The sequence below is a fragment of the Ylistrum balloti genome, unplaced genomic scaffold, assembly GCF_031769215.1.
Source record: "Ylistrum balloti isolate Yb309-2 unplaced genomic scaffold, AGI_CSIRO_Ybal_v1 Utg369586, whole genome shotgun sequence".
In the NCBI taxonomy this organism is placed as follows: domain Eukaryota; kingdom Metazoa; phylum Mollusca; class Bivalvia; order Pectinida; family Pectinidae; genus Ylistrum; species Ylistrum balloti.
In genome coordinates, this window is record NW_026781874.1 from 768,642 (window position 1) to 784,571 (window position 15,930).

The 15,930-nt window shown below is 34.9% G+C and overlaps 1 protein-coding gene across 1 annotated transcript in view; it reads right to left on the minus strand.

The window, feature by feature from the left end:
• The window catches only part of LOC132543969 (uncharacterized), a 55,590-nt gene that overhangs the window by 23,979 nt on the left and 15,681 nt on the right, over positions 1-15,930 (minus strand). The window contains exon 3 of the mRNA XM_060207529.1: positions 2,226-2,385. Coding sequence (XP_060063512.1) covers positions 2,226-2,385 — 160 coding nt within the window. The remainder of the gene's footprint in view (positions 1-2,225; positions 2,386-15,930) is intronic.

Sequence of the window (15,930 nt, forward strand, 5' to 3'; positions counted from 1 at the left end):
TTTTAAGAAATTGTTTATTTTTACAATTTATGAATTCTGTTAAAAAAAAGACTCATCAGTAATGGCAGATTTTCCCATGATATTGAGGTTTTTTTTTCTCTCACGTGACATTTAACGTTTTTCTGTGGTTTAAAGGTTCTGTGTAGGGTTGTCATATCGGTAATAAAACCGTGTTTTGTAATGCGTACAAACGTTTCAACTGGATATGTAACAACTTGCCTGTATGAAGTGATTTTCATTTCATGTAAGATATGACTATTTAATTTGAATAAAAAAGGGCGTCTACTCGGAAGACTCATAATTTTGAAATGGATGAATGTACTTTACTTTCAGTTCTACATGCTGCAGTTATACAGTTGTATACCTACAACTGATACTAGTCACAAAAACATTTTGATGAAATTTCCATATTTATTTCTTTTCATTTCGAAATTTGTTTCAACTCGTTTCATCAATGAATATATTAGCATATAGAATATTAAGAACCTATCTAAAAACAAGATTCAATATGTTGCAAGAAGAAGAGTTGCGGTTAACAACTTAAGTTTCTAGATAAGGACCGTGATAGTAGTATATTATTGTAAAGTGCGACACTCTTGTAAAGGTTGCCTCTGGCCGTCTGTAATATGTTTAACATAGCAATATTGTAACATCCGACAAGTTCCTGCACGCTTATCGCTTTGATACTGATAGAAAGTAGACTAGATATTTTTACACTGGTATGCTTCCCGATCGGACCGGAAACATTATTTGTAACTCAGAGAGCACCGTGCTGAAATTAACATTACTGTCCTAATGTTGCAACTGAGAGTGTACCGTGCTGATATTAAGCTTAGGAACGAACAAGACACATGTGGTGCGGTGTAGGTTTAATATGAACGGTATTTATTCAGCAATTGTCCAGTTTGTGGTCACTGTACTACTGACCACAAGCATAATGCTTGCTCATGGTCCTATTGTGTATATAAGGCCGTAAAATCTTTCGCTGATTCACTGGCCGAGAAGTACATCAAATTTGTTTAAAAGGAGGTCTTCAAATCTAAAGTAGGCAAGACGTGTTACGTATAGGCATTTTATTATGACCTTGGTTCTACTTTCCGTGCTCCCATTAAACTAAAATTAGGTTATAGTCTTGACGTCCTTCCCGTACAGCCTGTGTACATAATTCTTTGTGGGAGATGATACATGTGTCCGGGGGCGAGGAAATGAAAATATCACTGAAAATCCTACCTACTTTTACGGGATTAAATGGAATTTAAATTCAAATATATAGAAAAATCCCATCCCATCATTCCTTCAATTTCAGTAGCTCCTTCTTATTGAAAAGATGGATTAACCTGTTTAGCCAATAGCATGTACGAAACATTTTGCATTTTTATTCAGAAAAGAGATTAAAATGGATGCTTTGTATCGCCTGTCCTTTATAGCCCCGAGTAATCGCGTCTCGATAGTTTAACACTCTGATTTTGTATCACACTCCCAAGTTTATTTAAAGTCTTTCGTTCAACATAATTCACACATTAGCAAATGTGGGATTTCACCTTACTATTGATAAAACTTCAGTAACTTTACTAAATCAAAACAAACTTTGATTTTATATGTTTTGATTTCACAAAAAATTTAGAAATAATTTATTTTGTTGTATCCTGTGTTGTGTTTAGGATTAACACATTTGAATTGGATTGGCTTCAAGATAATGGATCAACTTAGATCTCAGGGAAATACTGAATACAAATAATAAGCCCAGTGCATACACACACCAGTATCATATATACCTATAAGTTAATAACCTATATGAACTATGTTGAAAGTTATCTATTATGAAATAGCCTAAAAATACAAGATAACACTAGAAAATAATATCAACTTACAAAATAAGAGAATTAAAAAATATCACAATGTAAGCATGCAGACGTATAGAACACTTTGCTGCATTGTTGTTATCAACTGGAAACAGCAAAATGATAATTGTAACAGATGAAAGAACAGCTGGACATTGAACAATAAACAAGAGCAATCAAAGGGATATCGAAATTGACGAATAGACATGAGACTGAAACCATGAGAATCTCTAAATATTTACAACGCCATCTTAAGTCTAGATAAAGCACTTGTGGAAGGTAAGTTATAAATTATCTTCCTTTTACACGCTAGCACACCAGGAATATGAGGTTAGAGGGAACGTTCAAGTATTGTTTATTCTTTGATTTGGTCTGAATACTTACCAAAGAATTCATTTCGAATGCGTATTCGGTCCTCTATCTTTTGGGTGTATATTATGATACAGTTGATAAACTCCAAAAGAATCGTCTTATACTCAACACTCTCTGTCGACTTCAGTTCGTCAAGGAGCATAGAGAAACGGTATTTCTGCTTTTTCGCTACCTGGAAGACACAACATAAAAATAATCAATGATAATTCTAGAACTTCATTAATTAATTCGTTTAATTTAATTAAGTATCATTTGATTGATAATAAAAGCCAATCACATAGTCGTCTCGTCTTATTCTTAAGGATTTCCCCCCTAATTTTAAAGTACAATACCTTTTGAAAATTAAGAGTGCAATGATTGTTGTATGTTTTTACCTGAAACAAATTATTGGAGACAAACAAGAGGACGTTATGTGAGTTTAGGTTACAGAATACAGGGTGTATTGTAGGTTGTAAACTGTCTGGGCCTAAATAAGATCATTGTGTAATCAGGCGAACACAGAAGTACATGTTCCTCCGAAAAATTCTAATTTTATCCCGAGTAAAATACTTACTACAGTTCTAAATAGGCGTTTTCTTTCCTTCAATTTCATGCTTTCTAGTTTCTACTATTGTAGATTTGTTCTCATAAGATTCTGTATTGTTTTACATCACTATCGGACCAGGCTAACGTCTGACTCATTGGCACCTGTCGTTTGTGTTTGCGAACAATGATATTTTACAGAAAGAATAGCACAGCACACACTTAAAGGTAGAGTGTAAACGATCATACAGTATTGATTGAATAATTCAAAGTCATTGTACAAATTCTTAAAGATGCTAGATTCAGTAAAAGTGTTGAAAACAGATTAAAAAGCAACACCAAAATATGTTTATGTGTATTATATAGATATGGGGTGAGGAAGATGGAATTGGAATGTTTTTAATGTTTTTTTGTTGTTAGCAATCCATAAGACACGACTTATTTCAGTTGACAGGATCCTTGTTCGTTTCATTTTTAAAACATTGATCACGTACCAGTAATGATTATATAAAAAAGATGCATATTATATACTGACGTACGAGTTTATCGCATGTCGAAGATCAGAATATTGTATACTTATGCCTTTTAGAGCATATTGGCTGTCATATATTCTATACAATTGAATGAGAAATAAACCGGATCGGTTTACATAATAAAAAACAGATCATCTGTTGCTTAAAAGGACAAACAATATGTAACCAAATGCATGTCAAGATCTACAGCGATGTTGGCGAGTTTCCACTCTGCGAGTGAGGCTGACCTCTGTAACGGTTCCAGGTTCCAGCCATGCAACTCTGGTCGCCAGTATCAGATGTCCTCTGTCTGGGACTAACAGTGACTTTATTGTTCATAAACAATACATTCGTCAATTTTAGACAGTGGCGCACAACTGCCGGTAAAACATTCGAAATTTGGAGATCAACGTTCGCTTGACCGGCCGGTGTATTGTCTTACAATATTTAATTAAGTGACCTAAATATCAGAATGGTATTCATAAAAACCACTCAGAATGGATACGTTAATATCTGTTCCGAACCTGATACGTTAGTCTGTTTAATTAAATTATTCCTCCTGGCATTGTAACAGAGATAAGTCGGAGATTCATTGTAACCCATCGTTCGATATATTTACTCTAGACGTATTATCCATATATCACTGACTGACAAATATTTATCCTATTTATGAATGTAATTTATCATACACGTTTGATAGTCTTTTGACAACTTGACCAATACATATACAAATGTAAATAGAAGATAAGGAACTGAAGGAATCAGATCACATGTAATTCTATACTCAACTACTAGACACTATTATAAAGTTTCAATGAACAAGATTTATTGAAGAATTATCTTTATTACACAAACAACAAAAAACTTTGACCGCTGTATCCCTTAGATCACTTAAGCATCCGTCAAAGTATAAATATTATTTCCATCGGTTTTTATTTTCTGTATTTATAAAAAAAAAGTAACTTTTAGCTTATGGTTGAGAAACTGGACATAACGCTTAAGACGGCATGTTTATTACCTTATACTTAATACCCTCAGTTAATCAGTAACTATTAATTGCTTATGGATATTAGTGTATTTCAACTGTCTGATTTTGAAAAAAATTACGTTACGATATTTGGTAACATTTTAATTCAATTTCAAAGATTCAAAGACTATATATAGAAATTCAGTATATATATATATATATTTATACCGGTAAACTTCCTCGTCGCCTTAAATGTTTTAATGTCCCTTTCAAGATTATAAATTAACTAGGTTCAAATCTCCGATATAGAAGTCCTATATGTTTCCGGTAAGAAACAGGAACATTACAGAGTTTCCTCGTGTCCGTCATGTTTTGTGTGTGACTTTGTAAAACAGCAATAGTAATTAGAAATACAGTACTGTGGACAATCATCATTTTAAAAACACTAGTCACCAAACTTTTCAAATTAGAATAATTGTTTTTATGTCGGTTCGTACTGATGTTTACATGTATAATAACAGAATACCAGAACAGAAGAACGTAAGAACAGGTTCTGCCTGTTCTCAAATAACCAGGCATTTGACAAACAACCTTAAATTAAAGCTGCAAGTCATGTTGAATCATTATCATATGATTTTGCGAAATTTCCAAAAACTTTCATTCCAAAACCAGTTATACAACATGATAATTGACTAGATCGCCTTAGAACGACCATTTAAATAGACCTCAAACTTTGTAATATAATCACCAAGGTTATGTTGGGCATGTGTGGAGGGTGCAACGAGTTCCTTAAATAAGGATATGATACACTTTATACATATTTTCGTTTCAAGTGCACCAATTTTCTCTATTGAGAGCACTATTGGTTAGTTCGTTAGAACCAATGGATTTAAATCCTGTAGTGATCTTTTTTTTCCTTTGCAATAGAAGAGAGGGCGTGTGCTTTTTTTTTATAATCTACGTTCTGTGACTATTACTCCATATTTACATGATTTCTAACCCAGTAATTGTGTCTTCAATACCAAAAGACCATAAACATAGTGGAGGATCACTTCCACAAATAGGCAGTTGAAATCCGAGACAGTCAAACGAGAGATCCTGAGTTTTCCCAGGTATTTTATAAGCCTCTCGTAAATTATCATGACATGGCAATACTTCTGAAAAGATTTCAAATCAATGACGTCATCTTGGAATACCTAAATCACATTTAAAAGTGTCCTAGAGACCAAACTGTGTGAACATAAATTATCAGTATATCACTAAAAATCACAAATTGTTAATCTTAATGACGTGATGTATTAATTAATTTAGTTTCAAATTGAATTAAAAAAATTTTTTATTGATATATGTGTATGTACAATCTTCCTGAAAAAAATGGACGAAATTTAAGAAACCGTGTTCCAGACAATTGGGGAGGAATGTGGAAAATTTATGGAAATTTTAGTAAAGGAAGTTCTACAAAAAATCGTGATAACAGACAAAACTGAATAGCTTTTCAAATATTGAAGAGAGATTAGGATCAATCAATTACATAAGTTTGATCTAAAAACAGCCAATAAAAGAAAATGAAGTGCTTAAAATACCGCATTTCGTTATCGATACGTTTATTGAAATCGCTAATGAAACGAAATGTAACAACTCTCCCACACGAAAAGACCTTGTAAATTATCATTGGATGTCATCTTCCATGTCATCTCTGGTTTCCTTTAAAGTCCTTAGATATGTTAATAAAAACACTGATGTCGTTCCCGATATATATTACTACAATAATCAGAAAAAAAATCTGTTTTTGTCAGAAAAATATAGGAGTGGCAAGATTTCATTAATTACCTGTGTAGACTAGTACCAACTGGCTCCGAGTTGTTCTGTGTAGGTTTGTTACATTACTCGACACAAATAGGAAATTTTTAATGACATATCAAAGTAACGTTTTTATTCTGATTGTAACTGAAAACACTATATAATATCCTTCAGGAGGATAGGCAGAAGTAGCCAATGTTAGGCTCCGACTCGCTCCCGTAGCATTGATATTTAAAGTCCATGTTTAGCATGACATACTACATGTTATAAAGTTCGAATGACCCGCGACATACATCAATACGCGTCCACAGAATAGCATCTTACACCAAACCACAATTAAAGTGTTTATTTCCCGAGCATGGCGTCATCTGAAAGGTCAATGGCTACATTTATTGTTTAGGGGAAAGATGAAATAAAGAGCACTCGTCATCATTTAGAGAAAAGGTGTGGTGTAAGTCCATTTACCAGCTTTCACATCTTTCAATTTTAAAAGAGGAAAGCAGAAACTGAGAGATTACGTCTTTTGTTGCAGACGTCCAGACTCTAGTGTATAGAAGTGAGGGCAGTGAAGACAAAAAGGGTTTCAGATAAAATGTTCTTAATCGAACGGAAGAAAGTTTAGAAGACTTGCATAACATTCGGGAAACCCTAGGTCCATAATCTAATTTGTTTAAAAATTGATTTCGATGTCAACCAGCACATGTTACGGTTGGTATTTCCAGCGATTATTGGTTTACAATGCCAGGCGAAAACAGGAACAGTTTACAACACGTCACGATAATTTGTTTTCTATGCTACCTTGGGACTTCCTTGTCTCTCACAGCCTCTTCAAGCTGACTAATACAGAATTCCCTTCCTAAACACATTACTTGTTTATTTCCTGTATATCATATGATGCAATGACTTCCTGTCAAAGGGGTTACGAATGTACAAGGTCTCTCGGAATCGGTTCAGAACAACAACGGCCACACGATTTAAGCGTGACGTCATACCCAGTAATATACCGAAGTTTATATCACTTCGCGGACTTCGCGCACTTTAACTACCTTCCAAGTAAAGGGTCAGGTTTTCATAGTTCTCTCGATAAAATGTAGAATTCATTTACAATGAATTCAGTAAAAATGCATTTAGAAATAAATATTGTAGATTTCTTTTGTCGCTCCTAATGACTTTGCAACGACGTCTGGTGAAAAAAATGCAAATTTTCAAAAACATATTTATAACATTTATATGTTACTACGCTTCGGTATTGGTTTACTATATTTAAAATACATTGATACTTTATTCCCAACACGTCACTACATCGTAGACGACATGACGACGGGAAAGGGTGTTGTAATCTTTCAAGCAAGTTAGGGTGTCTGTCAAATTTCTTTAGAAATCTTTGTTCAACTTTTTGGATTGCTTCCGCCAAAGTGCTTTATCATTATCCATCACGACAGACCGATTAAAAAGTTCTATACAGCGCTACAAGTATGCATATATAAATCATCTGTTTATACACCGAGATCAACATTCATATGCATCAGTGACAATTAAAAATTACAGAAAAAAGTTTTATGTAATTCTGAAACACGGTATTGAAGAGAGGGCTACGCTTTTAGGGCGGGGTAGCGAAATTCCCAGGCTGATATAAAGGTAATTAATGAATTAATAATACGAAAAATGTTTCCCCTTTAGCTGACGCACGTACATATCCAATGAATTCTGCAATTTACACATGGCACTAAACGTATTCATGTGTCATTGCTTATTTTCCGCACGATAAACACAAATAAGACATGACGCTAATTTAGTTGCATTTCCCAGAACGCAGGCATAATTAAAGGAATCTGGCTTCGAAAATAACATACAAACACATGTTGAAATTGGATTGAGGCTTTCTTTTACATAATTGAGATAGATTACAGGTATCCACGTGGTAATAACTAAACTACGCCCCTCTCTGTATTTCGAGAAGGAAACAGCCACGCCTACCGTATGGAAACGTTTCTCACGGGTAAAGCAAATAGTTACTTTTCACATGTGGAAAAAACCATGTGCACGCATATTTCGGTACCTATAATGCTACCGTTTTATCACCTTTTAATATATCTCATGAAGTTGTGTTTTAAAGGAAGTAGATGCACGCATAAGTGGCTATCAGAAGGAAATTGCAATTGTTGTAAAATTGACAATGATATGAAATTTACTCCTTATTTACTCAATAGTAAGATTCAAAACGACTTGAAATGCCAAAGTTTCTGTGAAGCGGTTCACCGTAAGGAAGTGATTTTGATTGTTAATAGTCTATGATAGTTGCAAATAGGGTTCAAATATTAAGACTTATTACAAGGTATTACTATTGACCTAATTAGTTATATTTCTATATACACAGCGACAAAATCTAACAATCCACTCATCAACTATCCAAGACACAACGCGACCCCAAAATCTTTGAAAGACGATATCTTCACTAATACAGTCGTAAGCTGACAATATAACAAAAGGTTTGAAGAAACTAGGATAGATTTAAGTATATGAGATGAATACAACCTATATAATCCACGGGATAACCATATAATGACCACCTTGGAAAATACACTTAAACTCGAATACACGAAACGCCGTACAGAGCGGGCCTATTGTTGACCAATCAAAACTGTCGTTGTATATCCTGACAGATTTGTCAGATACGGCGATACCTGTTCACGATTACAACAGAACAGTGTTGACACAAGTCTCTCGTTTGCAGTTTCAATTTCGTATCTCTTTATATTGCTTATCATCTGGAATTGAAACCAATCAAATACTCTCGCCAAGTCTTTCTTGAAGCATTGGTATAAAGACAGACTCGTGGCGTCCATTTCTTGATAAATCCGACTTTAAAAGAAGAAATGGTCACACCCTTGATGTCGGTATGACACATCGGTAAATATGTCTCGTGTTTTATCATTTTAATCTGATAGTTTCTCATTTTATTCTTTTCAATTTGTATCTTTGTACAAATGTTTAGATGCCGTGATGTCATCTGAACAATCTTAGAAATCCCACGAAACTACATATCGCATCTTACTTGGTTGTATTAAGATGATGTCAACATCCCATACAAAACATTTTTTCTGGGTTTGTGGTCCTATCTGTTACATGTACGGTAAAATCACATTCTTGGCTGATGTCACTGGGTCTTACACAGCCGGTAGATATACGTGAGACTACTAAGTATCAAAACGATAAACGGGCCTTACATCCTCTAAATGATTTTAACACACCAGTAGGAACAGATTCCGTGATACCTTGTGTATTGCATTACTCAAAAGTGTGGTTTGATGTGTTTTGAATGGTTGCAATTATGATCTTTTTTTCCAAAAATGACTATAAATAGAAAAACAATGATTGAAATAACGAAATAAACCAAATCTAGTTATGAATAAACTTTTAAATACATCATATCTCATCAGATGGACGGAAATGCGCAAGGAATTCCGATAGATCCACGACAGCACCCAATATAACAGTATTGCAAAACATCAAGTCATTCTAGAGAAAATTCTCTTGACCTTTTTTGGACGTTGTAGCGAAGAACAGAACGTTGGCATCAGAAATGAAGAGATTGATCTGGTTTTGACTCGATAACCAGATATTCTGTCCCGTTCACTTGCAAGGGAAATTTGCACACATTCCAAACAAATTAAACACATGTGCACAGTGTCGTGAATCACGTCATTAAAATCTTACTGTCTTAATTATCATGAAAGCAGCTGTAATATGGACAAAACTACATAAACACTGCAGTGTGCGTGTCGACTTGTCATAGGAGAACTAACAACGGCCACTACAAATGTCAACCTAGTCTCCACATGTCATACTCCCGTATGTCAGCTCATGTAACAGGAAACTTACATCGTGAATAGTTAATTATAATTAATATTCAAAAAAGAAAATCAAGTTAGAAGTTAAGAGGTTTCTTTTCGTGTTTTTATTAATTAGTTACGCCAGTGTTTTGACTAATCTAATGCTCCAGTGAATTTTTGATGGCGCGACATATGGGATATAAAATATCAAGTCCCTGTTTGAAATAATAAATTGTATCACATCTCTGAAAATAACTATTCATCTGCATGTTAAAGCTTTGACGGTAGCAAACTTGTGTAGACTACATAATTCATGGTCACAAGTGATACCTATATGTCATTTTCTTTTGGTAACTAATCCATTTAGCGAAACATCAAACATGAGACACGAACAAAATATACACAGGCTTTTCGTATGTATATGATCTTGAAAGTATAAAAAATCTATTCAAGTGTATAATATGTTCTGAAGCGAATATTTGTCCCTGTATGGTAGCTATATGGTGTTATACAAAGCAGAGATGTTTGACAGATCTCGACAAAACAAAACAGTGTAAAATGTACACAATATTATCAGATATATGTTCGTATTGTGTAAGAGTGGAGCTGAACGCGTTCTTCAACAAAAAAAAAATGGATAGGTTTCAATATCGCACTGTTGACAAAGAGGGGGATATCTTACTGATTGCAAGTTAGATTCGGCACAAAAGCTGCACGATATTTAAGATTGGTAAAATTGCATGCAAGGCATATCCGCGTTAAAATCTTTGGAGGTCTTTTTAATCGGCCAATCGTTAACTGCATATTCAAAAGGGTTTTTTGGGGTAAAAGAGGAAAAGTTTAACGTGGCTTTGAAAGTTTAACACTTTTAAGTGTGATAATCAAGATCAAATTATGTGTCAAATCAACTGTAGAATTTACAACATACGACCTGATGCCTGAATATAAATCGTGACGATTGTTCACGCCACAGTGACTCTAAATAAACAAATAATATGAAAAAAAGCTAGAATGCAAAAACATGTTTTTCTTCTTTTTTTTTCTTTTCTAATATTCAAGCACTTTGTTTTAGATTGTGTTAGATTTGCAGGTGTTTATGAAGAGAGCGTTATTGGAATTAAGCAATTCAATTATAAGGTCGAGTAAATAGTAAGTGGGAGTTAAATAAAGTGAATTACATGTGTAACTGGGCTTAATGCGAAATAGTTTCCTTTGATATTGATTACTTTGGATACCAGAAAGCTATAAACTATAATTTTCCGTTTTCACTCAGCAAATGGAACCAGCGAGGTGTGACCGCTGGATCAGAGCGTTGGATCTGTCAGCCTAATGATATGGATTTGATCCCGCCACGATAAGCATAATGATACGTGTGTTGGAGAAATTGTCAAAAACAACACCTGCCAATACTTGTTATTCGAACTGGTGACGAAACGTCTTACGTCAGTCCCTTTTAAGTCGTCCATATCGTACCGACCATATGATGATCATTATGGTCACCGACATGATAAGATCTGGGATGACAATGGACACCATTACAGTTGTTTTCAAACTGACGGTACACGGTATCAGGATTGCGCAATATTGACACAACAAATGACGATCTGCATGAATAAACAAGGCGGGAAGACCAATTTTGATGAACGCTCAAGGCTGTAGTTGCCCTGTGTATACTTATCAAATAAAACAATAACTTAAATTTTTGCAAAATGCAGATGTTTCATAGACTCGAAGTAATTCAGATAAAAATTATATGCGGCATTTTCATAGAATCAAAGTAATTTTTTAAAAAAAAATAATGCGCCATCTAGCGTGCCTGGTGTCTCGTACAGATTCTTTGATGTCTGGATGTGTAATTACATAATAAAACTAGAAAAAAACGTCAGGGCCAACAAAACAGCTCATGTAGCTGTACGTTCGCACATTCAATATTGTGCTGTGAATGAAAAGGCTTAAGAAACCACAGTAATAGTGAATAGTCCACGATAGTTTATGCTAAAACATCTCATCATGAATCCTGTGGTGAGAAATGAAAGTCACGTGACGTCCAGACCTAAGCGCTACATGCCATCATGTACGTCCCTGCTGTAGGATGTTCACCTATTTCTCGGGGTTGACATATATTACAAAACCGGCTTTTAAAGGGCAGATGTTAACTATATCGTTTCTATTTTATAATCGTCAATTTAGTCACGTAACTGTAATGATATAGCGGATAGTTTTAAGTTTGTTTTCATTAGAGGGATTGTCTGTATGATGGCGTGAGTGAAACTACCCGTATATAGACTTAGTACTACAATCAATTGAGCGATACCAGGAGAAAGTTGTCATTATCCATGATAACAACACATGATATTTCTCGTATAAATTCACAGCTTTTGTAAAAATTAACACTTTATCATTTATAAGATAAAATGCTCACAAGATCTTTTTCTTGATTTTGCTAAAAAAATGTGATTCATGGTTTCTAACGTTTTTATTTAAGACCACGTATTTGAATATTTTGACTTTTTAAACAAGATTTATCGTCGCTCTGTGAGCTGTAATGACTGATTCCGTGTAATTCGTACGTGGCCGGAAATACTCGTGTGGATGCCATGGGTATCAGCTATGTTCATTTCGAATACTATTGAGGCCACGAGAACTAACTATTGAATTCGTACTGTTTTGGGGTAAAAAAAATTATAACGTTGTTAGTGTTTGTGCCTTGTAAAGGCTACTGAAACTAGCTCCACTAGTTTCGTATCGTGAGGGGACAACATAACTCAAGAACTCATTAGTGTTGTGCTGTATGGATGCCGAAGATAATTATTTCATTACTGGACATACACTTACAACTACTTACATCTATATAACATCATGTAGGGGAAACAAGACTAGCTTGTCCGTGTATATAAGGTGTTATCACCAACACAGAATGTATGCATCTTTACCCAAGGGCTTTATATTAGACCATTGTGTCTTTCCTTCTAATCTAGCTAACAGATCTGACTTTGAAATATGCACGTGTGTACTTATGAATCATATCTGTTAGGATATTCCTACTGAAGGTGTCAATGGAATGATTTATCGCTCCAGAACCATGGCTCCGTGCTATGTCTCTCTGTATTGTCCCCCAACACCGCCATTGTGCGACAGTCCCCAGTAGCTAAAACCTGACCAGGTGACGTCCCGCAATCTGACAAGTAACTAAAGTCATTGACATTATAACCGCTTCAAAAGTTTTTTAAATAAGGACTTACACAACCCTTTTCTGCAATGTTTTACAATATGAATAAAAGGTTATTGAAAGATGTTCGGAACACATTATAAGCATCGAATGTATGTTAAAACAATAAAGATATTTCCTTAAACACTTTGATGCTTGACCAAAGGGAGTAAAAAGGATTTAATTCTGGTATGTTACCCTATTTTGTGCTTTCTGTCCAATTCAAGTCATTGGGAAAATGTCTATAATTACATAATTACAATACGATGATACAGAAGAAAATCTTTACTAGAGTTTTCCTCTGCGTTGCTGTTGCCATTATCATCTCATTTAAAGTCGGTCTGAAAATACATTAGCTATTGGAAAATAAATTCATGAAACCATACGTCTCCATAATGTTTTTTACGTTTGCAACTGCCACAGATATGAAGTTAAAATGGATAACCTGTCCCTTGCTATAGTCTTTGATTAAGAATAACATGTAATAAAATATTAATTAGATACTAAATAGACGGATTCCAATTGCGTTTCACCGTTCAGATATCTTTGATCGTAATATAATGCATCGCATTAGTTCCGGGAAGTGCAGTATAATGGCAGCTCTGAATGAAGAAGAATAAAAAGATAACTTCCAGCAAATGAAAGGATTCATCACAAGCAGAATATTGTATAAAGGTTTTCTTGTCTGTCTGCCTCCTTTGAACTTGTCGGAGGTAAAATGAAGCCATTACACGAGATCGAACGGTCATATAACCGTCGCTTTGGTAGTATTGTGGGTGTTACAAGTAGGTGAGCTGGCCATTGTCACAAGGTGCTTGCCCTTTTGAATTGGATAAAGTGATAGTAACTTCCGTAATGATATTTCTCACAAAGGAGGTCCTGGGCCAGAGTGGTGGTAACCGTAAAAATGCGGTGCCACTAATTAAAACAGGTAAACCATTCCTGCTACACCCACATGAACTGTTTAGAGTTAGGCACCCACAGGGGACATCTGCCGGTTTGTTTAAGCGCCATGAAAAGACTCAGATGTATCTATAGATTAATAAACGTTTGATGTGTTTTCAATCATAAAATATCATTTAATTAGAAACATCAACTATTGATGTATATGTTAACATTTAAACATTAAGCATAAGCATATATTGGTATCTGTATTCAGAACTAATCTAGCGAAAGGAATCAAGTACCGTTTTGCACTATTTTGGTATTTCAGTCATCTAAACCATAGGATATACCTGAAAAGCTAGCCAACTTCCACATCGAACTAACTAGAACTAAGGTCAGGCTGTGTGGGGGCTTAACACCACCCCAGTCAAAGTGTCACTGAAAGCGACCAGTTATTTTTGTCCAGGTTAACGGTTCAATAGGTCCCACAAACTTTGAACAAACACTAAAACTCTATTGGACATCAGTGTTTAAGTATGGAGAAAATTTTAACAACTGTAAACACTCCAGTAAAACATGAATTGTGATAGTTTCACAGTTTCTGACTCAATGTGTACCCTGATTCCTAGTCCTACTTACGAGAGGCCATGGTGTTGATGGCGACAACCAACACACACTTTGGCTATGACGTAGGTACAGGTCCTCATTTGTAGGACATATACATATTCGAATATTTGCTAAAATCAATGACGATCTTTCATTTTTTGGCATTTCCCTAGATGAAAAGTTTAAGTCATACGTATTAAGTAAAATCATACACAAAACTGTTAACGTGACCACAAAAAAGCCTGAAAGCCTCTTGCTGATTTAATCAACACCATTTTTTTTTGCAAATGGATCAAAGGTTTATTAAGGATTGCAATCTAAAATCTTTTAACGGAAATGGTACTATCACAACATCCTTTAACAAGAGAGAGGTTCACAACACCGCTGTAAAATATCTATTAAAAGCTTTGAGAATTGTCCAATTTTCAGTCTCTGTGTGGTTAGTATCAGGATTTTAGACCTACGTGCGAGAAGTTATATGAAAGAAAATCATCATGTGCATCGACATCTCGAGGGATTTACTATCAGAACATCTCGGTCTTTATCGTTTATCGGCACATCTCGACTTTTGTTATACGGAATACACTGACCTATGATCCAAAAGACGGACAACGGAGTTTGTCGAAGTTTAATCAAGTACATCAGATTTTGGAATGAAGTCGACAAGATGTTTGTATTTTGGATAATCTAAGTCATCTTAACTCGGATCCTTTGTGTCGTGGCGACCTCCGATAGTTTAAGTTAACTTTGCTGCTTCTGACCACAGACGTGTAATGTTACATGTTATCGTCTGTCGTCGAATAGAAAACATCGACATTTAAATATTCTCATTGACGCTAAAGACTTAAATTTACAGATACCACACCGGAGTGTGTTTAGATATGCAGGAATCACTGGGTGGACCTCCGTGATCAGGTGGCCAGTATCCGATCAGACCACCAAAACGTGGACAACGAAATGATTCTGCAGAGCTCAATCTAGCTCAGAACTGATGGTGATACAATCCCATTTCATTGATAAGAAATGCATAAAGTAAAGTTGTGGTAGATAGAAAAGTGCCAATATACAACCCTATTATCTCTTCCGGATTTCAGTATCCGTCATGTTAGAATTAAACATACATGTATCAGAATTCAAAGAATATTAATTCACAATGATTACAATTCCGTTAGGAAATTCAAATGAAATAAACAAGCATTTTCCAATTCAAAGAACAAATTATTAAAAAAATAATAAATTTCCGCGAAATGCAATTTGGGATTTTTACAGTAACGATATAGGATGTTCAGAGTGTGTAACACGTAAGTCTTCCTGTATGTAAATGGTGCCCTACGTGATCATACACGTGTAAGTCCCTATCTGTCAAGGTGTCGGGGCGTTAGAC